At 41.9% G+C, this 26,963-nt stretch overlaps 1 protein-coding gene across 1 annotated transcript; it reads left to right on the top strand.

Annotated features, from left to right (window-relative positions):
- The first annotated feature begins 6,067 nt into the window (after positions 1-6,067).
- Positions 6,068-23,147, top strand: LOC145443340 (putative sodium-coupled neutral amino acid transporter 6). Its single transcript, XM_080321323.1, has 12 exons — positions 6,068-9,658; positions 11,096-11,205; positions 11,748-11,914; positions 12,746-12,824; positions 12,909-13,018; positions 13,085-13,275; positions 14,507-14,586; positions 14,651-14,751; positions 14,815-14,939; positions 17,225-17,372; positions 18,539-18,636; positions 20,840-23,147. The coding sequence occupies exons 1-12, from the start codon at positions 9,527-9,529 to the stop codon at positions 20,924-20,926; spliced, it is 1,428 nt and encodes a 475-aa protein (XP_080177449.1). The 5' UTR covers positions 6,068-9,526; the 3' UTR covers positions 20,927-23,147.
- Positions 23,148-26,963: the final 3,816 nt, after the last annotated feature.

Raw genomic sequence — 26,963 nt, 5'->3', positions numbered from 1 at the left:
GGCGAGATCGGTGCGTCAGGTCGTGGTCCGGTGAATGGTGAGGGCTGACTAGTATTCATTCCGTAGAAATTGCTTGTCTTTCGACTTGAATGTGGACATGCTCGACGACTGTCGGATAGCCGGCGAGACACATCTCCACAAATCAGGTCCGGCTTATTTGATAGAGCGATGATATTTTTTGTCCAACATGTGATAGTTGGACGACTCTGCTGTTGGACAACTCTGCTGTTGGACCTCTGCTGCTACTTATTAAAAATGTTCGGCATTACGTTTACTCTTACCTGAGTATCATCACTCACTACTTTGACCACGTGTCTGCTCGAAGCTATCATCGGAATGACTCAATAACCCCGCGGTTCTTTCGCATCTCCAATATCCACTCCATCGATCGTCATATCACATCTCCATGAGCTTACCTACTATACTGAAGTCGCCGCCAGATGGTAATCATGCGCAATATTTCCAGCGTAAACTCTTCAGGTTTCTTGATAATACACTGTTTTATTGGCGAGTGGCGAGTTGACAGTTCCACTGATGCAAGACAAGACCAATGGGTCTCGGGTATGAGTCCGACTCCTAAATCCTGCCAGACTCCTCACCGCCATCCCATCCCCATTAGCAGCGTCTTACTAAGGCCTAGAACGAAAGTGGGCAGCAGCCACTTTTGGAAGTTGAACCGAATTGACGTCGAGGATACAGCAATGTGACGTGACTCCACAAAACGAAATGCTGAGTATAAGCCCCAATTCCCAAGTTTGAAGGGACCACATTTTTAATACTGGCATTGGAGTATAGTTGCAATTGCAGCTGCATCCACAAAAACGAACTATCCTGTAACGTCATCCAGTGTGTATGTGCTACTGCGCATGCCTCATTCCCTCATACTTACACATGCTCCATATCAGTGGTTCTCAACCGGGGGTCCGCGAAGCATTTTCAGGGGGTCCGCGAAGCCGCAAAATAGGTGATGAGCTAATTTATATTGTTTCTAAATTTGAACAATCACGGGTCAGTTACGATTCATTACTAAGAAGACTCCAGAGCTCACATCATCAGAATGGCAGTCTGAGATGAAACATCCTACCGTGCAGACTCATTTTAATTGCTAAATTGCCATCAGCCTACGGACACAACATTTTCCTGTTTAGAGATGTTTTGTTGGAGATCGTGGGGAAAAAGTTGGATGAGTATAAGGTGTTTAGAAAATGTTTACAAAAATCCATTTCCCCCTGCGATATATAAAACCATTTTTCAAAATAACTAAGCTGCTGGATCAATGGTTCTGAAACTGAAGGGCGCACCCCCCTTGGAGGGTGTGAAAGCATCTGAAGGGGGGTGCGAAGCTGCGGCCAACTGAAAGTTGTTTCTCGCTCCACGCGGTTTACCTTCAATTTAGGGTTGTTGCCCTGTGTATAGTCAGAATTTCGTATTTGAGAACTCTCTTATCAACAGTCATAACCTTCCAGGCCATTAAACTATCCTTTGCGAATGCTAGCACTTTGGTTTCATTTTGTGATATGACGATAAAGGGGCGCGAAATTTTTCACCATCATAAAGGGGGACGTGACTAAAAAAATTTTGAGAACCATTGTGCTAGATAGAAATGACTAGGCTTGACATTATATGTTCATTAAAAAAATTGTTGTCAATGTTGGTGCCGTATTTGTTGCGATTATGTGTCGTCGGAAGCGTAACGCGTTATTATAACATTCGCCACCACGTATATCGTGGAAATGGATTTTCGGCACTCGCTAATATCCTATCGAAGGCGCGGATTTCCACACGACCATGTATTTCAAGAAATGCAATTGCAGAATTCGCTTTGAAGTAATAAAAGTCAGTTGGCACAATCTCTACATGGATAGTATGATCTTATCTGCAAGAAAAGTCATTTTGTTGCTGTTTATCACTGAGCCTGAGTCATAAGGTCAGATGGCGATTGCACGATAATTGAGCTAAATCTGAACTAAAACTTTCTTGGGGTCCGCGGGGGTCGTCACGGTCCGAAAGGGGTCCGCGAAGACAAAAAGGTTGAGAGCCACTGCTCTACATGGGCGGACGTGGATGTCCGATTAAAAGACTACTCCAAGTCGTTCGGCACCCTCCTATCTTTTCATTACATCGTAACCTTGTGATGTTTTAATTTATTGAAAATTTTAATATGATGCTGATGAATTCTGATAAAATAAGGCAATAACTTCATTCAGAAGGCGAAGGTGAGACTTTTCAATTAGTTTCTATAAGGGCGAGTGTTGTCAAGTGTGATTTCGTCTGTTAATCGCACGCAACGCGAAAAGTAGGCTACTATTTCAAGGTATTGGATGAGTTCATGCGTTCCATCCTCATATTATATATTCCTGTATCAAATGCAATGTACACATATTTAATGTGATTTTGGGATCACCTAACTGAAGTAGATGTATAGAATGTATTCGAACACCCATTATCAAAAAGAATATCAGCCTGGTGTAAAATGATCATAAGATGTCGAAGCACCATCATGAATATCCAAACAACAACAACAACAACAACAACAACACTGAACGACCAACCGACACTGTGGATGTGGACCTCCACACTAAACTTGCGTTTCCATTTGATATTTTGCGCATTTAAAATTGATGAGATGATATGAAGTTAATATTGCAATCTCCATTTGTTTTTCCATTCCCCCGCGTGATGAGGAACGTTCAGCAGATTTTCCAGGATAGTAAAATCGTCCAACCAATGGTTGAGCCACACACTTCTGAAAGATAGAGAGATAGAGTCTTCAGTTTTTATCCAACCAAATACAAAGCTATCAGGCGGCAACAAGGATGACATGGAAAACAGCAGCACAGTATGTGGTATGGGGATCGATGCGACCCTGGAGGTCAGCTAGTCTGAACACACTAGCAGATAAAATCTGACAGTACCGAAGGGTAGTTAGAAAAAAATAAATTACAGAAAGTTAAAATATAGTAGCAAATCAATCAATAAAGTTGTTTCAACACCATCCTATATCTTTTCATTGTATCGCAGTATTATGGTGTTTCTAAATGATGATTCAATTCTTAATAAATGTGATACTGATACTGAATGCGCTTAGCGTTAGCATAAGCATTAGCTTATTCCACCAGCCAAAATTTCAAAGGTTTTCCTCTGCTAGCGCCATTTCGATTTACGTGCCAATGCGTGATGTAAACGACTGCTTGACTTGAATATAGAGGAACCAATATTCCAACGTCTGACAAGGAATGGATACGCAGGTCATACACGGCTACGATTTCTACATGAGATCTGACGTCATGATAGTGTATCATTGCATTCCCTTGGGTGCTTTCAAACATAGCTTCATGGTATCTCAGGAAACTATTTCAATGCGTTGAGCGACTTCATTGACGTCGCCGTGGCTAGTAATAGGAAGCATTCTACTACTATGCGTGGCCAAACATCGGCGTAGTCAACGTACCAGGTTGCAGAAAGTTTGAAACGCTGGTATTTTTAAATATTTCATCCGTATACCTAGATTTATGAACTGAACAAAAACTGGATATCTCATCTCGTTTCCTCCGCTTGAGGCGTAGTAAGGTAGAGGCCGAAACAAACCGTTTGTTAGAGCGTTTGAAAAAAGAGCCGGTTCCGGGGTGTATCGTAGGCGTTCCTGCAACGTCTGACAGATGTGAGAAGACTGTCGACTGAACGGTTGAATCTTTATTTGCTTTAGAGTGGAAAAGTAGGTCATTTTTGAGAGAGTCGTGTGTAATGTTACCACCAATGACTTACAAGTTAAGGTGATTAAGAAGGGCACTGGACTACGGCGATTTATCGACTTTACATCCTTGAAACTAGGAAAATGCGAAATAGCCTGGCGGCGGGTCAATTCAGTGCGAAGCAATTTTACTCGGTTCTCGCCATGAATATAGTCCTCGTCAATGAGTCTATTTCTGTTTCGCAACGGCTCTTCCGCATCGCGGTATGAGCATGACTTAACACATACATTATCCGTGTGCTGTGATTGATCCAGAATATACAAGTAATGACGTCTTCAACTACAGTTTAGATATTCATTACCGTTCATACAAGATAGTATGTTGGATTTAACTGCGTTCTTTTTCGGCTTATCTTTAGCGTGCGGGATCGATTACAAATTAGCAACCAGCAGGGAGCGCAAGATTCTTCGGCCCTCTCAAAGTGCAGTTCCCGAAAAGCGCGGTTTTTTCAATATACATTTTGGAATAGAGATCATTGAGAAAAAAAAATAGAGGGCGATCCCTCACCACGCCACTTCCTTTCGCATTCATTGATCTGTGAGTCACCAAACAGCGTGCTAGCTGACGCAACCTACGACCGATGGGAGTGTCTCCAGATCGCAGTTACTTTGAGGGACACACAGAGAGAGAGATAATAGGTTGAAGTGGGGTATGCGTACTCGTGAAGCCCACTTGAACACTCGCTTATAGCTGATGAAAGCAGGAATAGTTCTTGCAACGTTGATGAAGCGCACGTTAAATACGGCGCGCTACTGACGATCACTTACTGGTTATATGATTAGTTTTACGCGGGCACATTTGACGGTCTGTTCTACGTTACAGAACAGGAAAGATGCTTCAATGGAGTCATGAGTCGTGAGTACTTCAGTAGAGGTGTATACTTTACGGATATCTGCCTTTGCTAAAACCAGGCATACATACAGCGGGTTGGGACGAACTGTAGGATAACAATCGATCTTTTCTCCCCTTTGTCGGGCTATATTCATGGGATTGCTCTCCAGCACGCCAGTATTTCGATCAAGTAACGCACAGAGTGGTACATGCGCAACTACAGATTTTGCCTCCAGGAAATAGAACCACAGCGGTCGTAATCGATAGTGTCTTAATACTTCTGTAGCTTCAATTGGCGTTTTGATGTGTGTGAACCAGAGGGGTCGAGGAAAGCGGCGCAATCAATTCGTGCTATCTGAAAGCATGACATGTCAACAGACTGACTGACTAACTAACTTACTAAAAGACCAATACTTCAAATTGTACACGCGCAATATTTCAGAGCACACAATCAAGTATATCATGTTAGCTATGGTGGCATATAGGTTATGTAATATTCAACAATCGTGAGGAAATCACTGCATCCCTTGCCGGTACGCATGCGGGTAATGAATGACCGGATAATATAGTGGCGGTATGCGTAACTAGAACCACCATCAGCATTTGTAGCATGTAGCTCACAATTTTTAGCCATACGGCTATGCATAATATATTTCGGGAAATATCATCGGAAATGAAGCCGTTTTTGCTGAGCGGTATAAACGGCTGAGTGTCGTGAAGCATCATATCCGCTGGTGTAGTCAAGTTGTGACTCAATTATTGACCTATACAGCAATTTCTCTGGTTTCTTCGTGAAAGTTTTCATATACCTTCAATTTCTTGTGTTTAATATCCCAGAACGTGGTATATTTGTACCTGACAAAGGGGGCCTTTCATATCATGGCGTGCCTTGGATACCCCGAAGAATGTTTTACTTCAAATGATCGTAGTTACGCAGCGAGACATTCTTTCTTCGGTAGTGACGCGGCAATTTAATCACGTGATAACCACCCATGGAATACTGACATTTTTCTTCTGGAATAGTTGATCTGAACATTGAACTTTTCTCATAGCGATCCACTGAAGCGTACAGGTTGACATTCGTGTATGAAAGCGTTATGTGGCCGCCTTCGGGTGTGAATTATAGAGTTGTGAGACGGGGTTAGATATCAGGATAAAGGAATTTCCGCGTGTTGCTATTTTTTGTAACTAAACAATGTTTTCTGATATCCCCAGCTGTCAGTAAATATAAGAATGTACCAACAGCTACCTGAACTTCGGTGCCTCTGCATCGAAATTGTGAAATAGCAGAAAACTAAACCTACTCTTAGAATTAACAAGATGTCTTCATTTTAGTCTCTTTGATCATAACGCCGCTACTTTAGGTAAATGTATTGCAATACATACATACAAATGTCGCAGTCATGGTTCATCCATTCACGTGTACAATTTTCAATTTATCTCTCAATATAACCATAGGGCATAGGCTATGGCACGGCGGGAAGAAGTCGAAACGCTTGTCTTAGTTTCTCATCGTGGTTTTCGTCAGTTACAGTGAATCAATGAATGAATACATGAGCTTGCACATTTGTGAGCCCGGCGAAAGCGTAAAAGACACAGTAATCAAGTAAAGGCTATACCTTATACAGGAATGTCGGCTTCTTTGCTGCCAGCTTCAACAAGATTTGCCGATCACAATTGGGCGTCACTGAGAGATCTCACGAATTTCTTATCTGAGTACTAATTGACATGTTAACCTTGTGTTTGTACTTTGTAGCTTTGATTGGATGTCTGTTGAGTACATACTCTAATAAGGAAATGTTATGCCCTTTAACATAACATCATGTAAGCCAATAGCCGAGTTGATTTCAACTTCCAAGGTTTGTCCTCTTGATACACCAAAATACACTATCAATTCGTGGAATGAGCAAGGGAATCTCCTATGGGCAGTCTATAATTACAGAATGAACATCTGTTATGCAGATACGCATTGTGTGCGAAATCCCCACCTCTGAAAGGGATGGTTACAATTGGTTCGGAATAGGACTTGATCGCGTGTACACCAATCACGAAGTTGCCTCCTCCTCTGAAACGCCCTGATTTGATTGGATTCTGTAGACACAACAAATGAGGGCTTTGCTGGTAGTTATTTGGATACATTCCAATATACAAGTGTTGGGGTACTAGCGACGAATGTCAGAACGAGCATAGGATGCGATAAGTAGCTGAGCAGTAACAGATTATATGCGTTGTCAAAACATTTTTGTATTCACGAGGATGGATTGATAGATGTCGATGGTCATCATCTCAACCACTTATGGGGATATGTGTCTATATCCGTGTCCTGGAAACCCTTCAGGTCGCGGGGATGATCGATTTTATTGATCTACCCAGTAGTAACATGCCCGCAAAATGCGTGGAGGGATTTCCAATCACAGCCTCTGACGCCGAATCTAGTTGTCCAGAAGTCGTCCAGAATGCAGTCGTGTGGTGGATGCTCGCCTCCAGTGGTCGGATGTGACTATAGTATAGCATTGACAGGTATTGAGAATAAAATTTGCATGCAGTGGCCGGGTGGAATTTTCATACTGTGTACATAACCTGCGAACTGTATCGCCAGGTGAGTAATGAAGGGTGCTTACAAAATATTTCCACTCTCCCGGAGATCAGTCTAAGAAGACTCTGTAGCTGTTTTTCTGTTGAAGGATGCATGGTTGTCGATATCAATGGCCATTTTTGATCTGACTGATATTCTTGTTGTGTGTTCATGAGCTGCCGACTTCTAGCATGGCGCACTTTGGTTTTAAGCTTTTGTAAGACACTACGCATACGCATCTATAACGGGTGGTTATGTGGAATATAGATAAACCTACAACTCTTGGGTAGGAATTCTAGATCCGGCCTCGGCCAGAATCTAGCCAGCGACTCATTGGCCTGGTTTGGTGTACATGGGGCAAGGAAAAGTATCAACATGCCATCAGTATTGTTTAGTGGTGGTAGGCATAGGGTTGTGTTTAAAACAAAAGTCAATTTAAAACAAACATGTTTAAACGTGTCTTTTAATGTGTTTTTAAGCCATGACGTCATGTATATTCAATTGTGACGTCATTATGGATTGATATTCACCATTGAAAATGTAGGGTAAATATAGCTCCTTTGACGAAATAGGCTCCCAACCCCTGTCATATACGGAGGAAAAATATCTTTAACCAGGACTACATCGTCGACGGTCATCGTCATCATCATCATCAGAACATTCATTCCGTACCAATGATCTACATCTCAATCAATCAATCAATCATTTATTTGTCACACCAGTGAAAATCCGGTACGGACCAGGATGACGACGAGGGGCCGCAAGGCCTTAGTACACAGTCGCCACCTGAAGGAGTATACACATTTCAATCAATGGCACATAACAAATGACAATAAGTATACAAAACTACAAGAAAAGCAGAGAAAAAATTTCAACAAGGATACACGAGCTATAAATATTACAGTTTCGAGACTGCAGTGCAGAAATGAGTCAATACTACGTACTGTAGCTGTTAAACCGACTATTTCGAGGGTCCCAACCATCCCATATCGTATACGTCGGCTATATCGCGTGGCAATCGTCGTCCGTAGGATCATACAACATGTTTTTGGAAAGTATTTACACAATTATGGCATAATTATGCAACTTGAAAAAAAATTAAAAAGTCCTTTAAAATAACTAATACAACTGAGACAGAATAGTCAAAAAACATCTTCGCCATAACCCTTTCTCTATTCGATTACGTGTCCGTCTGTAAAGTGAAACAAATGTGCTGGTTTGGTAGTTTTTGTATGATCGGATTGCTTTGATTCGCGGTGGTTAGACGATTTTTCGTTTCGGTAAAAGCTATTTCGTACGTGACGAAATGCCGAAATAGTAGAGTCTCGTTCTTGTTCGTCGGTTAAGTGAAATGATCTGAAAATACGTTGGCATTCTTCGCGCAGACAAGAGAAGTTCTCGTCGAAGAAGTCTAGCGAAGCGTGGAGGGCGTAATGGGTTCAATCTCCGTACGCGTCTCCAACATCGGAAGCCATTTCCAACTTGGTGAAGTGAAGCTCGAGCGATATGCAATATCCTGTATGCGAGTGTTCGCGAAAGATGTCATAGCTGACAACTGTAATGAAGCTGGTAGGATATTCGCATACAGCCGACACTCGACAGTGATATTTAGGATCAGGCCGACGTCACTAAATACCTGAAACGTTAATCATCGTGGTATAGGGATTGGGAAGTGTCTTGATTGAGACGTTACTGTAGTGAGCATGAGGTTTTTATAATGCATACCAATTATTGAAATATACGAATTCAGCATCGATTTTTTACAACCAATACCAGTGTGGTAGGTATAACTGTCTACTTCTGCAACGTGACTGAATCTGTATTGTCACGGACAGTCTCGCAGAACTGTGAATTAAATAGTAGACCGAGACAGACGAAAGGGCGATTCGACCACGTGGCTTAGCGAGTCGCCATGCTTCGTGATGTGACTAGCTTCGGCGCGTTTTGTAAAATCCGGTAGTGAATTAAAATGACCGGAGCGGGACACTATAGATAAAAAAGAACAAGAATAATTACAGGATTTTATAAGCATATTTCTAAATACCATGTAATCGGTTTTTACAAACATCGCCATGTAGCGATCTAAACTGCAGATCGAGTTATATAACTAACTTACATGTATTCATCAAGCAGCCCATCAGCCCAGCTGTTATCAGCATTCATACCGGTTCAGTATATCCTCATGAAGCATCGCATGACTGCATACGGTGAATTGCTGTATGTAATGTTACAGTGCTACTTAGCACCGGATTTGAACTATGACAGGAATGTTGTCTGATTCCGGTCCGTCAAGGAATTTAAAATTGATACGTTTTCGCTAACAGAATATATAGCGTAGCGACAGCTCTCCGATAAGGTAACCAATACTATGGGTGATGCCACAGAGGAAACCTTTGAATTGGAAGACGGTCCGGTCGACTCTCAGGAGCCTTTGACAGCCGGATATACGAAGGAGAAGGATGGTGAAGTTTATGTTGTTGGTGAAAAAGACAGAAAGAAGGTATGTCTTAGACATAATGATTCCACCAGTCCGTTGGGAATCCATGCCATCCCGGTCAGAACACGCTAACTTTTACGGATTACGAATTACTAACCTTCGTTAGCCCTTGTGACGTTACTATGCTACGAGAGTATGAATTGCTGTTCTCAAGTTATGCCCTCAAGGGAATTTTTTACCCGGTTGGAGACACGAACACATTGAATCTGTATCAGTACCTCGACGCCGTTCACATATCAATAATAAACAAGAGATATAGATATGCCTGTGTCACACAAAACGTCAGTGTCAGGTTAGGGTAACGTCCTGGTTAACGCATCTTTTGTGATACGAAAACTGTGTTTTGTGATCCCTAAACCACATGCATCAAAGCAGTGTTGGGATGACTCGAGTCATGACTTGACTCGAGTCAGACTCGAGTCAACTTTTTCGTATGACTTGACTTGACTCGAGTCACTTTGCCAAAATGACTTGACTTGACTTGACTCGGCGCTTCAAAAATGTGGATTGACTCGTGACTCGGAGCAAAATTCACGAGTCAATTTCAAGTCATCAAGTTAACTGGCTCGATCAAGTATCTGTGTCTTGTATATGTTCGGATTGTTTGCGATACGCCGATGTCACTTGTTAGAATAACCACTCATTCACTGATTGTACGTTTCACTGATCCTCCATTGTTACATCACAAATAAATTGACCGCAATCGAAATTATCACAGGCTACGTTGTAGTAATAGTAGATTAATCTAATTCTATTAGCAACGCATCTCTAATTCTTAGACGGCTCACCTTTACCAACTTTATTGCGTGATTTAAATCGAACGAATATAGTTTATGCGTTTATAAGCTTACGGATGTGTAGATGGATGGGTAATAGTGTAATGTACGATATCCATTTGTTTCAACTTCCCGAGGCGTCGAATTCGATCGTCAATTTTGGATATTAATAACAGACTGAAGCATGGAGCTATACAGATACTCACGTATTTTATTACCAGTTCTACATATGCATGAGTGACACAACACCTTTTGACATGTATTCAGCTTCAAATTTGTTATTTCATTCCGGATAAATAGCCAATTAATATGTACTTCACGCAGCGAGCAAAATGTAATGACTTTGAATCATCACTCATGCGACGAAAATTCAAATTGACTTGAATTGTGACTTGACTCGTGACTTGACTTGACTTGACTCGAGTCACCTCCAAAAAACGAGTGACTTGACTTGACTACTTGACTCGAGTCACCTTCGAAAATCGATTGACTTGACTTGACTCGAGTCAAAATGTGCAATGACTTGAGATGACTCGTGACTCGAAGGTAGTGACTTGATCCCAACACTGCATCAAAGCCATTGTGTTACATCAGTTATTGAATTACAGTAGCTATTTATCTCGAAACTTAGTTGAATTTATCTGTGTTATTCAATTCTTTTCAGGACATAAGATCATTCTGCCTGTCTGTTTTCAATTTGATGAATGCTATTTTGGGGAGTGGCATCCTCGGTTTGGCCGACACCATGAACAACCTCGGCGTTATCTTGTTCTAGTGAGTATTATCTTATCGCGAACTCATTGAGGTCTTACCGGTGACGAGTGAGTCACTGTTTGAATTTATCTACATTCGGCCGTTCCTCTTTTATCTGAATTAATAAGGAGTTTGAATGATTTTCCGGAACTTATCTCTGTTGGTTTCAATAAAATGTTGGGTTGATTCAAGATAACATGTTGCACCAGTTCTGGAAGGGGAGGCTTTTTTGTGCGATCATGCGGCCTACTTTCACGAAGCGTGATAACCTGCCATTTATCTGATATGTTGCGGTGCTACTTTCGTTGTATTTCCACGATATCCTTGATTCTGAGAGGCTATTTCATCCAGTGTTATCTGAACTGGGACAGATATCAGTGTCAGCCATTTTATGTGGCTTACCCAAGATGAAATAGAACCATGTTTAGAAAAACATAAGGCGATGCTGAGTAACTCATACATCAGTCACCACCTCTGATATTCATGTTAGTATTCAATCCGACATCTTACCATGCTACATAAATGATTACAAGGGAGTTTACGGATCCCATTTGAATTTTCAGCGTGCTGCTGCTAATCACAGCTTTCCTTGCTGGTTACACCATTAACCTGTTGCTGATTACGAGCAAGCACTCGGGAGAGAAGTCCTACGAAGGGCTCGCCGTGAGATCATATGGTCGTCCTGGAAAGATTCTCACCAGTATAATGATAGTCTTCCATTGTCTAGGAGGTGGGTTACATCGTACCTTAATCTCTTGTTATCAGAAATCCAGTAATACAATACTAACGTAGTTCCGATTTGGTAGCGTCATTCACTTACAAGATTGAGAAGCGCTCGATTTTGCGAATATAACTGGATGCTCGGAAATACCTATTCTATACATAAGTAGCAAATGTCGTGATTATGTATGGCATGTACGATAAAATAGGCCCACAACGAGGACTCGGCTTCTTTATTGTCTTGACATGTGTCATCAAATGATCGACTTTGCAAGCACAGATTGTATTTTCGCTACAAATTCCCGATTGTGACCGAAAACGTTAGATCCACATTTCGAGTTGGGTAAATGACATCATCCAACCCGCCACTATTATTGAATCGAAACTGTACTAGTATTTTTGTGCAGGGCCCCCATGGAAACTACCATCATCGCAACGGGCGGCGTATATCTTTCCGCGTCAGAAATTCCCAATCAGTTTAATACAACAGATCATCGATTTCCATACCTAAAAATATCAATAACAGTCGGATTTCCATGACCCGATATTAATACGATGGATAAGCAATATTGTGATAGGATATTGATTAAATATCATGACTTTGACCATATTGTGTTAAGTTTAAATTACATGCCATATGTGACATACTGATCATCCAGCTCAATGGCCTATCCTCTGAGATGTCCCCGATCTTGGCGAGTGAATATGTGACGTGGGCTGCGTTGTAAACAAGCGTCGTTGACACGTTTACAACGCGACCGTGACCGTCACACTCCAACGAGGAGACACAGTAAATAAAATCGATAGCTTCCGAGAACAACTGTTGCCGTTTATTTTCCAGCGATGGTAAGCTATGTGTTCATTATCAAGAAAGAAATGCCCGAACTGGTGCGAGTATTGGCCAATTCAACGTCCGTCTTGTAAGTTTTTCAATGAGATCACGGGACTTGTTAGGCAATCATGTAGTGCATGACCACAGTCCCTGATCAATTAATCCTATTCAGATCGGGGGAACACGATGAAGCTATGGATCCTTGGTTTATGCAAGGCTGGTTCCTGATGTTAGTCGTGGTCCTGTTCGTGATTGTACCCCTCGCTTCGTTGAAAGACATCCGTATGTATCCCACTATAGTTTTTCTTCTTGTAGGTTGATGACGCAATATTAACTTTTGCTACACAGGGTTTCTTGGGTACTCCAGCGCGTTCGGCATGTTTTGTATGCTTCTGTTTACCTTCACTGTTGTCTACGAGAAATTCGTTATCCCCTGCCCGTTCAGTGCACTGCATAATAAGACGACAGAAATACTTAGCAATATCACGGAAGAGGAACCGCAAGTTTGCAAAGCCGAGTTAGCGCGGGTTACCAGCAAGGTACGTAAATAGTGATGGCACGCACGATTTATAATGGGCAATGGCGCGTGACGGTGCAGTTTAGCCAGTTTTTATATTTTACTGCAGCGCTCAGCGCAATAACATTTATGCTTGGAAGGTCTTTGATTGGCTCTCTCCAGAAAGTACACCTTCAACATAAACGTAGTATATAAAACAAATATACTAGAACTAGAATATTTCAAGGACAATTGTAGTATTACGACTATACGACACCATTAGAACATTTCAATTATCTGTAGCTGTTCGATTTATTGCATTTATATTGACGATACTTCCTGGCAATAGTGGACCGGAAAGCTTAGAAGAATAAATGTTATTGCTATATTGCGATGAATATTTTATTACGTGCCTTATTCAAGTCTTGCAGGACGATTCATTTCTTCGCTTACTACAGTGTAACTTTTTATTGACACGGTTCCAATTCAATAAACCTTACACATATATATGCTACAAGTCGCCAAATGGGGAATCATAATAAGAAAATGGGTGGTGTAAATGGGATGGTGTAAATGACCATTGCAATCGAAAATCGCCTGGATTAGAACCAGACCTTCACGAAGGAACGAAGGAACGCCTCTACACTCTTGGAATATTTCATTAATGTTATGTGTTGTGTTTTCGGTTATTTATAACCGAATATGTACTCGTTAACGTTTGTTTTGTACCGTTACTACCGTATCTTCCCGTCTACTAGTTGTTTGTTTTTGTTATTATTACGTCATACAGACAAAATAGTTCTTACATTTCGAATTTGATTCACCCTATCACTGACGTTTCGCTACTGATGAGGGTCAGTCGAAAAGCTTTTAGCGAATAAATTAACAATATGAAGTTATTGTTTCGCGTTATTCTGAAGTACAATTAGTACGTGAAGTCATCGACATTGTGACGTCATTATAGAGTTTCCCATCTATGTTACTAATGCTTCTGTGACACGGCGTGTACAGTTGTCCAATGCCCCCACCCCATTCTATTGATTAGCGGGTATCGCCCGATCGATTTATCAGTCATTACTGGAATGATGCATTCAACATGAGGACTTCTGCTCACGTAGAATGCTAGAGTAACTCGTAGTGAAATATTCATGCGCGGATCAATATCTACGCGGTGCCGCCGCTGGAGCCCGGAAAGGCAATTCACGTAGTGTGACACAAACCCGGCCCACATGTCCACGGTGATATCCGTTCTAAAACGATATCTTGTCTCACAGAGCGCCTACGCCGTTCCGACAATGATTTTCGCTTTCATGTGCCACGCGTCTATGCTTCCTATTTATCAAGAATTGAGAAGGTTAGTATATATACTCCAACTTACCATAAAACGCGGTTGCAGTAAATATTTTACCTGCTCTCAGGCCCTCCACGAAAAAAATGCAAAAGGTAGCCGGGGTGTCAATTTCGCTGGTCTTTTTTATTTACACGCTCAGCGCGAGCTTCGGATATTTCACGTTTTACAGTGAGTATCGCGGTAACGGCTGAAATTTATCGTTCTCGAAAAAAAAATCATGTTTCATTACAGACAAGGTCAAATCCGAACTGCTGTTGACGTACAGCGATGCTATACCCACTGACCCTCTGATTATATTATCAAGAATCATGGTGCTCATATGCGTAACACTGTCAACGCCTTTGCTTCACTACCCGGTAAGATCCTTGTATACACGGATTTCGCGATAGCGGTAACAGGAATGCACAAGATTAGGTTGAAACCGGTTTGACGGGTATCGCAGGTTGAACTTTGTAACTGTATTAAGCGGAATTCGGCGGTTCATTGAGCGTTGATATAATCTTTACATGTATATTTGGAAGTTATGATATCCACCTACTATAGTTGCTGACAAATCTGCCGTTAAAACTGTTATGTGTTACTATTATCAGGCTCTGGGGGAAGTTTATCTTCCGGCAACGCGAAGCGCGGCAGTTCGCGGGTCTGGTAGTAGGCCACATATCATGTTTTCATTTTGTGACAGTGTAGCTGTCGTTGTGCTGTATATACACTTTACACAGTGAAGCTGTACTGATACTGGGTGGGACAGGGGCGGGTAACCTATTTTCGTGGAAGCCGGATGCAGAGCAGCCTCTGACGTGTATTCATCTGTTAGTACTCAGATCTGTAGTCAGATGGCGGCCTGTTTGATTTTCATGTACGCACCGCACACTCTATCTTAGATTGTTCATTGAGGTCACGGCAAATACAAAATGATTTTATCTATGTTTGGGCTTTGGTTGATTGGAAAGTGCGCGTGCTAACGGTTCCCAGAGATGTAGCGCGGTCATGTTTTCGTGTACATCAGGGAATATTGATGAATAGTGTCAGTAAACGAAAATATACTCTCTACGATGTGATACACGTCTGATAATCGCCTTTGGTATTTACGAATCATGATGTACAATTGAATAATATATTGATATTGAAAGAAATCCTACTATTTGTCGCTGATCCTCGTCAGCAACTAGTAGTGTAGTGTCAGTCGAAAATCATCGGGCTTATTTTAATATGAATACCTTATTCAATTGAATATTTAAGTCCTGTACCTCCGAGAACCTCTTCCAATCATGGCGTATTTTTGTATTCGCCATGCCGCCAAGGAGTTTTTAGCTTTTGAGAGGCATCATCACGTTAATTGTTAGTCACGATCGCAATCCCATGATACACGACGGTTACTATTCTTAATGATCAAACCAATATTTATGCTTCCTCCTAAATATAGGATGATTTTTCGATAGAGATGGACAATGGTGGATATCTTTCTTCACATGACCGTGACCGATGATGGGGACGATCTACTAAGTAATGTAATTACTAATTAGTAATTAGTATTCTAAATCGGGTTTAAATTTAAGCACGGTGCGATGAATAATAAATCTGGATCTGAATTCCGTATCATTGCTCTCGACACTTGAAGCGATTTAACGCCATTTCATCAATGATGAAAATGTTACGCGGGACCAATCCAATATAATTTGGTCTCTGAACCTTCGACAGACCAGTTCACACATGCAGTTCACTAACGCTCAACTGAATTGATGATAGAATCTCCTTCGATAGGTCATCAAGATGTTGACATTAGTGTGTTGTATTTCGTGATTGTTTTGTGTTGGTAGACCTCCCAATAGAGCTGATGCTCATGACTGTGTTCCTATACATCGATATGTTATTCTAGGTTGGCGTTGTTGCTGGGATGGGAAGTGTGGTGTCATATCGATACTACCGTGGTGCATCTTTGTACATAGCGTCATCGTTATTAACACGGGAATTAGTGTGTTGTGTGTGTGTCGGGCGTATGGATGTATATACCGGATTTTGAAAAGCATTAACCAAAATTTTGACACAAAATGTTGAGTTACCGATGTTTCTCGGAACATGTCTCGTCTGCTGATCAGATATCGCATTGCTACAGTCGGAAAGTGGTGGATAATAATTGTTGGGTATTCCGTAGATATATGGTAGTGAGTTACTTGAGTTTCAAATTTCGTTCAATTTAGAAGAGCACTTGTTGTTTCGAGGTAGTTGTGCAAACTTACAGACAAGGCCCAAGCGTGAACATCATTGTCGCCGCGTTTGCTGCAACTCAATTTTTACTGATATGAACCCATATCCGGAAAATGATCCGTCTCTGGTTTGAATTGCTGCTGCTGGGGTGACAGTGGTTGCTTCGCGAAGCCCAAACATGCTATGAACCCGACATAGTTGAGACTTCGACCTGAAAAAACTTGCTAGGATGAAAGTTCTTACCGACACTATCAAACCCGATTTGTGATAATGCAATCAATGCCAAGGACATGAATGAAACCTTTTCCATTCACCCTATAAAATGAAGTGATGCGTTGTCCGCATTGTATCGACGAAACCCTTATTGTCAGTCATGCAGCAATTGGTTTCGCTTTCACTTCCCGTTTGGAGAATGACCAACTCCACTCTGTTACAGTGCCGCAAGACGATCATCACAACATTCTTCCCGGACCCACAAGTCTTCAAATGGTTCCGTCACCTCGCCGTGATGGCTGGCCTGCTCACGCTGACCGTCGTGCTGGTGGTGTGCATTCCGAACATCCGAGATATCTTCGGGCTGGCAGGTAACGGAACGGGATTCTTCCCAGTCTATTATAAGCAACCGAAAGCCGACAGCGATTAGCCGAGTTTCGTGGCTGTTACGGTCGCAGAGACTCTCATCGTAGTTCTCTGAAGTACACGTACTGTACGGTCTACACTACACGCCTTCGTCACGCCCGCCGCAGATTAAACCGGTTTCTTTGAACCTGATAGGAACCTTGTGGGATTAGTTTTGCCAATTGAGTTTCATTCGATGTGTTTATCGATGACACGCTCGCCTATCGACCGCCCTTAAGGTCGCGCGGTTGTTAAGTTGAATAAACCGCGGCACGGCGGAGAGCCGTCAGCTCTTTCAAAGGACGGCAAAGTAGTTGATTGCACTCTGTCGGTAGTAGCAACGCCCCTTTTTATGAACCGGTACGCCCGCGTTTTATGAGTTAATGTCAATATCGGGATGTTGACTGGCCGAATTTCGGCGCTAAATTGCTCTCCGTCGCTCCGACGTCTTGGATTCGTTGTAAGAGAAAGATAATCGAGTTAGAATGTTGTTGAGTCATCGTGCATTCGCCTAGCTCACAAAGGGCGTGTCTGGGGAGGTCTTAGACTGTTCTTGATTGTTACATATCGCTCCCCTGCTTGGTTGGATTCATTGTTTGTGCCTTATAAGTTATAACCAGGCGTAGACAGGGCCGTGACTGGCCCCTTATTGGCACATCTATACACGGGGCCTTTTCGCATAATTGACTGGTCAACACGTATGCCTAATTGCCTATATTGCTTTCAGTACTTCATTCTTAGCAGTATCATTCATTCATCAACATTACTGGCACTTCGCCCCAATTTGGCTAATTCGACTACAAGGTGTCCAAATCTGCGTCTGAATGTTGTCACTATAGAATGTTTACATTCTATATTGTCACAATGCTCGAAATCGCGCTTTTTGACATTGTGACGTCGCTTGTTGGCGACGTGCCAAGACACCCGTCGCTATCGACAAAATATTTGCCCCGCCCATATTTTCGGTCCGGATCCGCCCCCGTCTGCGGTTCCGTGATTATCGAATTCCTCGCCGCGCGGCCTGTAATCAAATATCGAATCCTTCACGATTACGGGCGAACCGCAATGCAATTGAGTCGGGCCAAATCGCTACGTGGGTTTCGTGTGCGTGAAATTACCTTGAAATTATCAGGTGCCACGTCATCCACCAGTCTGCTGATAATTCTACCTTGCGTGTTCTTCCTGAAGCTGGCGGACCGCGACAAAGTTAGCCGAATGTCGAGGATAAAAGTAAGTGCTTCCCGGACATATTTGTTAGTAATTGGCCGAGGCAATTGGTCAGTAATCAAGCATTTCTAGTTTTTTTCGAGTAGTCGAGTAAGTTTATCATGCTAATACATACTAAAGTATGTAGTTCATGCGCTGCTAGGCTGTATGAGCCGGTGTACACGTACAGTACACCTTCCTATCTTTTCATTGTATCGCATTTTTGTGGTGTATTGAACTGATAAAATTGCTGCTAATAAACCTGCTGCTATTCCATCCCTATTGTACTATACTACTCAAGTGGATTTTGGATTATGTAAAGTAGAAATTCGTAATTTTTGGATAAGTGTGCGTCACGTAGGGCTACCACATTTTGAGATCCGAAAAAATCGACACTTTTCAAAAATTCTAAAAGATCTAGTACCGGAAAAGAAAACTGGTGATTTTGAAAATTTCTCGATCAATGTGTTGACTAAAAAAAAGATCATCACTTTGACTCGACCCCGAATTACCCGCTCCTTTACGATACTGTGTGGTGTTGACTAAAAAAATAAATAAAAAAAGGTCATCTTTCCCGTCTGTACTCCTGAATTAACCGTCGCGCCGTATTTTTCGTTGATTGTCTTGCCAACTCTCACGTTCGCTGCGTCGAGTTGGAGCATTTTAATACTTTTCTGGAAATAGAGGACTTTTAGGCGTCCTCCGAGGACAAAAGACGAATCCTCTTAACAGGACGTATGGTAACCCTACATTATCGTGACAGGCGGGCCAAATAGCTTTTGTGTCACGAGAATTCCTCTTTTTGTAGGTTTTCCTCTTTTTGTAGGTTTATTATTCATTTTGCGCTAGTTGAGAAGATTCGTCTTGCAATTTCGAAATTTGCCACCTACGATCTACTGCTAAAAGTATTCTATCTCTCGACCAAATCTACCTTTTCGGACTGCTTACTTTAGTTAATTTTCCAGACATTTTCCATTATCTTAGTAGTTTTGACACATCTTTGGTAAGCTTTAATTCCAGAGTAGGAAAGCTGATTGATTTGACAACACCTGGTAATCGTGCGCTGATTTGTTTAGCGCCGATTGTGGCGGTCGGGTTTATTCGAAAGCTTTGCCAGCGTGACTGGCTCGCGAGGCCCGACCGAGAAGCTGATGTAAACTATAATTTTGTCGAGGAAATAGTATGCGTCATGTACGTTTATATACGATATAAGCTAAGTTCGCCTTCAGTGCATATTGTCGACTCCGTGTATACTGCTGACTTGTGAATGCAACTGGGCAGAGCATCGCGCGGTGACTGGTGCTATAATAGCTATTGTATTTCGCCGGGCCTGGAGCTTTGTATTGTTTTTGATGACATAATAAAAACAGTAGTGTGGTCGCTACTGTACACTACAATCGCAGCTCATTCAAAGAAGTTCCGTTACTATAAATAATACAATGCTGGGATTGGATGGAGTATAAAGTGCTTAACGCAGGCACGGCCGGGGCGTTGAATGGCGGTTTCCCTCCTCCCTGTGACGTCACACACACACACACACACATCGAATGTCAGATTGTGTGAAGTTGTACTTCCCAATGTACTTTCCGGACGAATTCGCCCGCTTCATCGCCCGATAAATTGCGTTTCTTCTTATTTATGCGGCGAGTGAGATGTAAGATGCATTATTGCATATGTATATTGCTCATTGATTAGTACTGTGATTCGAGCCGAAGCTCATACACCCATTTCGACAGAGATGGTAGTTTATCAGCGAGAATTAACGCTTCGACAGTACTTTCCGACCATTGAAACTATGAAACTTTGAATGTGTTTTTAATCATGGCAGACAAAACATATAGTATGTGCTCGGATACTTTTGTATAGAGATCAACCCAGAGAATTACCGCATATTTATCGGGAAAAGATATATATTTACTAAGTGTAACTGATGGTATCATTCTGCCCACCCCCATTAATTGATTTTAATTAATATTGCTTTCAATACTATATATTCATTGCAATATAATTTATTAACTCAAAGACTTTCGTGTCCCCCTTATCACGAGTTAACGGCACCATTGGAAGCCTATAAATGGAGATTAAAACAAAAGCAATATTCGAGTTTAGTATCACCATCACCAGTCATCTATTCAATTGATTAATAATTGATTATAATCAACACGGATGAGATTCGTGTATTTTCGTCTTGGGGCGTCGCGCTAATTGAATTCCTGTGTTGTTTCAGGCGTTCGTGCTGTTGGTTTTCGGCATCGCGTTCATGATCGCCAGCGTGATTCTTATCATTTACGACTGGGTGGCCCGAAAGGATTAATCCGCCCGCCGCAGCAGCGAAGCGGGTAGCGTATATCGGCCGTCACGGAGTGAAATATATAAGACAGGCTCGTTGGGGTCCTGCACCCCGAACGCCCTCGCGGGAGACTGCTTCGGACTGGATGTTTAAGTGGATCGTTACTTGTGAATAGCGAATTAGACTGCTTCGCGAGCCGGCGATGTTTTTAGCGTGCTGCGGGATGTATACTTGGCGTTTACTTTGAAACGAGTTGCTGTTTACGGTTTGAGAAGTTTTCGGATGTCATCTGCGCCGCGCGATGAAGTCAACATGAGTCTGTTTCTGCGTTGTCCGCGACGCTGGCGAAATTCAGGAGAGAGTCCTTTGGTCCTTAGGTCTAATCAACAATCTGGTGCTCGTATTTATAGCACAAGTGCTCTATACTGTAAAACATGAATGGGAAATATGTGTATTTACCAGATTTCAGCCACAAGGTGGATAGCAGGCAATTGGCTCTTTCAGGTTGCAACTTTTGCTTTCACACCTATTCTAAAGGGTGATAGAGTCGAGTAAACCAATCCTTATGGAGATTCATCCTATTTACAAGCTGTACCACCTTTATGTATCTACTTGGGGTGGTACACGAACAGAACCCCTGTGGTGAATATCCATAAGAATTGGTATATTTAACTCGTCTTCAAGTATTGGACGGGTGTAAAACCAAAATTATGTTACAGAAAGTGCTGTTTGCCTGATTTGCACCAATGCTATGACGGAAATCAGGCTAAATCAATTATTTTCGTCTACATTGTACCTTAGTGTAATTATCCATTTCTGTACTGTTAAATCGAGGTAGCTCTAGGTACGCGCCTACCCGAGAAGTTCATCATTTTCTGTTCCAAATCGCCATTCTTCCTACCTGAACAAAATTCAACGTGTCACTTTACCGAAACCCGAGTTCAAAATACACATCAATCGCCAACGCGCGCGTATATCATATCAACGACTCGCCGGCTACCACGTTTTGAACACGACTGTACATATTCTTATTCTCTTTTTATTATTATGATTCCTTATTTATTTCTTCGGTTAATTCCGGAGCTTTCTTCGTTTTCATCGTGTATCCCTGTATATAATTTCGTATGCGTGGTAGTAACGGGTTTATGAGAATACTTGATTGTGTACATACATGTGTTGGTGCATCCGTGAAAGTTTTTTGCCCTCCCCGTAAGTGTAATATAGATAAAGATGCCAAATTCCCTCACTATGGGCCGCGTGGTCACTCCTTAACACGTCTGACTTGGTGACGCGATGCTTATGCTTGATAGTTTTTTGTTCATCTCATTCGGCCAAATCTTGCAGCAGGGATTGGTAAATTGGGAGGCTTCGAAATTCGGATCGTATACGTTCAAGTTCGAATCGGATTTCTAGAATCGCGTCTCTCAAGTTGTTGTATTCGGGCCGGGCCGAATTTCTTTCGACACGAGCCGGGTACTCTGACCATCCCTCGCTGATCATGGCGCGTTTAAACCCATATGCTATTGATTCTTGAAAATACCATAAGTCTCATATTTAAGAGAGCAAATCCAGCCTTGCAATATACATACATGGTAAAATGCATGCGGTGCTCGCGTAGCATTGCTTCTCTTGTAACCATACTCACGGCCAATTATTCCTGCTGTTATGTATCAATCGTTTTGTGATTTACTGCTTTTTTCTGCAATCCTCGGTGTCACTTGGTGTGGCCCTGGCTATGGTCGTGTTTCTATTAGCAATTGTGTGTGGTCGATTTGTCACGCTGTCATGCCACGCTCTCATAAATCGTATCACTTTCGGATGAGCAAACAATTGTTTACGAAGACGGCGATTCACCCCGACACCCTTTCTATTACACCGTAGCAGCCGCGACGAATTCACACAATAGTCGCTTACCGTAATTCCTCTCAACCATTGGGCTATACCTTCTCATAATTTTATATATCTTTCCAAAATGGATAGTGATAGCACAAATACCTTTTATGGTATGTTTTTGTGGTTTGTAATTAAGACTACTAACCGAAATGTGCCAAATGAGTCGGTTTCAAAATTGAAGTTAATTTCGTCTCTATTGGTGAGCAGCTTCAATGTCTATCCAAACCCCTAATTAGCTTCCAATCTCATCAAACCTTGGGTCGTAGTTCGCATTTCTATTTTCGATGTCGCGTGATTCGTAGTTTGGTGTTAGTGTCGGGATCCGATCAATGATAAATTCGAATCGAAAGAATGTGTTGTGTATTTTGGGGTGTCCCTTGACGGTTTAGTCATTGATAGCAGCCAAAGCAGTTGAAGGTTACACGGAGCACGTACGAGCGGTAGTTCTACCGAAATGAAGCAAGCAATTTAGCCAGATATAACAACACAAGCGATGGCCGTTATATAGATTGAGCATGGCTGGGAACCATCCAAAATGCCATGACGGTTACCCACTTCAATGAGTTCGTTGAAAAAATCCTTGGTCATATTTGATAGGCCGCATCCTGCTGCAGCACTCCAGAAGCCAATGCAGTATACATAGCACACACACGCGTATCAAAATCAGTAAGGGAATGCAGCGGCCAAAAGTCCGCTACAAACAAAACACAAACACTCCAGCGTAACGTTGAGGTCCAATATATGTTCATCAATTATTCATTCAGTAAATTCTCATCATTTTGAATACTCGCGATAATGTGATGCATTAAAAATACGAGAGGGGTCGATCGACCTTTTTGGTGTCCGCAAACGAAAAACGAATGGTACAAAAGTCGTAGTTTGGTCCAAGACATGAGATGCAAACACACAGGTGGATAGAACACAGACCAACACAGCACATGGGATATTTCGCTTCCTGGTGACCCGTGTACCCGTTGACTCAATTATTCCGCCGCTTCGTTTTCTGGCCTTCACCTTCGGGGAGTTGGCGGGCCAGCGTCGCTAACTATCGAGAAACTCTTAGTGCCAAATCTTTGTCAAAATAGCACCAGATTGGCTGTAATAGGACCAAATTGCTGTTCTACATATCCCTAATATAATATAAGGTAGAAATAGTTCTATCGGTTCAATTACGACGAGAATTGGATCACTAAAAAGTTCGGGCATGGGTGCGGGGGAATACAATATTTTCTATGTATAGGATGGTTGAGTCAAGGCAGACAGACTCCACAATTCTCTAACGTGACCGGCCCACAGTTGCACTCGAGGGAACTACCTTAAGTTTTTAATACTATTTCCATAGGACTATAGGAGCACGCGGTATTACCCATCTACAATGTGCTGAAAACATGTTCTCATGGTGGTACACTGTAAACGAAAATGGTGTTTTTCACAATTCACACCCTAGTGTAGGGTGTGTTTTGAGTCTTCACACCTCTGGGGTACTAAATTCGTCCTTTATACCTAGGCTAGTGGGTGTGAATGAGCCAAATACACCCATACCATAAAAAACACACCCTAATCATTGGCATTTGGGGTGAATTGTTAGTGATTACAAATTTTGTCAGACAAATATGAATTTTGGGATTCAATCCACGCCAACTGCTTCCCCAAAATATATCTGGCTTATTCCGCACGGCATTAGTGTATGACCACAGTATTATGCAGGTTTAGGGTATTTAGAACCAGGGCTGTGGAGTCGGGGTCGGAGTTTGGCTAATTTTCGCTTGATGGAGTCGGAGTCGTGAAAACTGTAGTGGCTGGAGTCGGAGTTTGTGAAAATGACCCTGACTTCGACTCTAACTTCTTTACCATGAAAACAATTTCTTTCAAAGGCATCTTTAAATTACTAATAATGACTAGGGAAAGTTTTTGCAACTTTAGCAAATTTTTTTATAGCTTCCAACAGCTTCCTAGATACTCAGAATCTATGTAGAATTATGTTTTAAGCTGTTTGGAGAGATTTTATGGTGCAACTTTTTGCAACTTTTCTCTATTTTTCAAACCAACTTTTACTGCAACTTTTATCGAATATCGCGTCGAAATGTAAAGTAGTGATTTAAAAAAAGCTATAAACTATTTCTAGTATGGTTCTATTCTCTTTGATTTCCATAACAAAGAGGTATATGATGGATTAGCTGCATCTCGCTTTGTTATCTATGACACAATGGCTTGCAAGCAAGAAGCTCAACTACCTCTGCCAAAGCACGACCGCGTTCGATTAATATGTAAATAGATCGCTTTAGTAATTCTGTCGTTTAAATTTGAGTAGTTTCCCATTTCACGAACGCCCAGGCGAGACCGCGCAAAATTGCAATTTCCCTGGGTCACCTTATTCACGCTATTGATTTTGTTAAAGTCACCAAGAATGATTTTTCCGCAACACCTTGGGTCAGGTTTGCAGAGTTAGGGGGTTTGGGCTGAGTTACTTGACTTGTTTTAGGGGTAGGGGGTTATCGCCATGCTGTTTGGCTTTTTGGGGTGAAATTATTCCTGCATTGTGTAATTTTTTTGCTGCGTACCGGGAAATTGCAAAGAAACATATTTGACAGCTCTGCAGGAACTAGGTTATACAACAGAACATTTCGAGTATCTCACATCCTACTAATTCAACAAGAATTATGTATGCAACTTTTTACTGCAACTTTTGTCAAAATTAAGTGCAACTTTCTCTCGATTTTAGCGCAAAAAAAACTTGCCGTAGTTATTAGAGAGTTCATCTTATACAAACTGATAAAATATGAAAAAAGGAAGGATATTTAGGAAGGCAATCTTTCATGCATAGTGAATAATTCGAGCTGTGCCACAATGAAGCAATTTTGCATGCCATCGTTAATTATATGTTTAATGGTTATATGATAGTCATTTACCCGTCACCGTGCCATATAATTTTCGAAGTAAATTGGTAATACTGTTGGAGTCGGCGCCGCAGTTCCACAAACCTGAAAGGGCAAATATAATGCCAACATGTCAAACTTAAAATTGTGGTGCCAAACAACTCGGAAAAACGAAAATTAGGATATTTAGGGGCAACCAAATTTGTTAATTGGCAATAACGCGCTCTATATTATGGGACATGAGAAATTTACTGCTTTGCAATAGCAATTGTCGAATATATCGTGGTCACCGAGTGTTCGGTAGAAAATTCCTGCTGAAGTAAGTTACGAAACATATCTAATGTAGTTATGGGACGTTAATGATTGAAATTCGTTGCGAATATAATGCGGACATACTCTCCTATACAGTGATTATATAGAGTACTTTGGCTACGCGCGGCCAGCGATTCCAACGGTTGCTGCGAGACGGTTACGCTCGAGCAGTCTGGGAAAGAGTTGGAGCGATCGATGAGTAGTACTGTAAATTGACCACTACTCTTAAAACGCCAACAAAAGAGTCCTTTGATCCCGTTCCCATTCACATATAGGCATGTAGGTGTATACAATTTAATTACAAATATAAAGAACTGGCGTGTGGAAGGTGTCTCTTATTGATATTCCTTTTGTGAACAAATATAAGGAGCCGGCCGCCGCTCAGGAACGAAGTCTTTTACGCGCCATTGTGAAGTTGTACCTTGGGGCTGTTTGCGGTATACCACGCGTTCTCGTCATGATCGGTCATGAAACTTGTCATTATTGTGTATCACCGTAATGGCATCTGAGAGCAAAGATCTCTCGTTATAATTTCTCTTGTGATATAAGCCCCTTCATTGACCCACCATTTGTGTCGCATCCGCTTTCCTGCGCCGTATTTTATCATCGGTATTATGTTCTTTACACATCGGCCGCGTTGGAATGCTTAAATTTTATTTAGGAAGTGGGATGAACTATCATAATATCCGAATTCCCACAGGCGGAGAAAAGCACCTCAATACGCAAGCAGCCGTCTGCCGCCACGTTTAGCATGCTTAGTTAAGACACTTCTTCTATTTTTGTTACGTCGTACTTGCCGTCGTAGGTTTATAATCTATAATTTTATACATCGCCTGCGAAATGTACGTACAGTGGGTGGGTCAGAGGCGGGGTTATCTGACGAAATGTTGGAACAGAAAATGTATAATCCAAACGGATTACATTTCAACAAGACGGATGTAAAGCACAGAAGGACCATGAGTGTATAATGTGTGCTTGGC

This window comes from Botryllus schlosseri, chromosome 7, assembly GCF_051294905.1.
Source record: "Botryllus schlosseri isolate E-star chromosome 7, Bs_hap1, whole genome shotgun sequence".
NCBI classification, from domain to species: Eukaryota; Metazoa; Chordata; class Ascidiacea; order Stolidobranchia; family Styelidae; genus Botryllus; species Botryllus schlosseri.
This window is presented reverse-complemented; position numbering and strand designations above follow the sequence as displayed.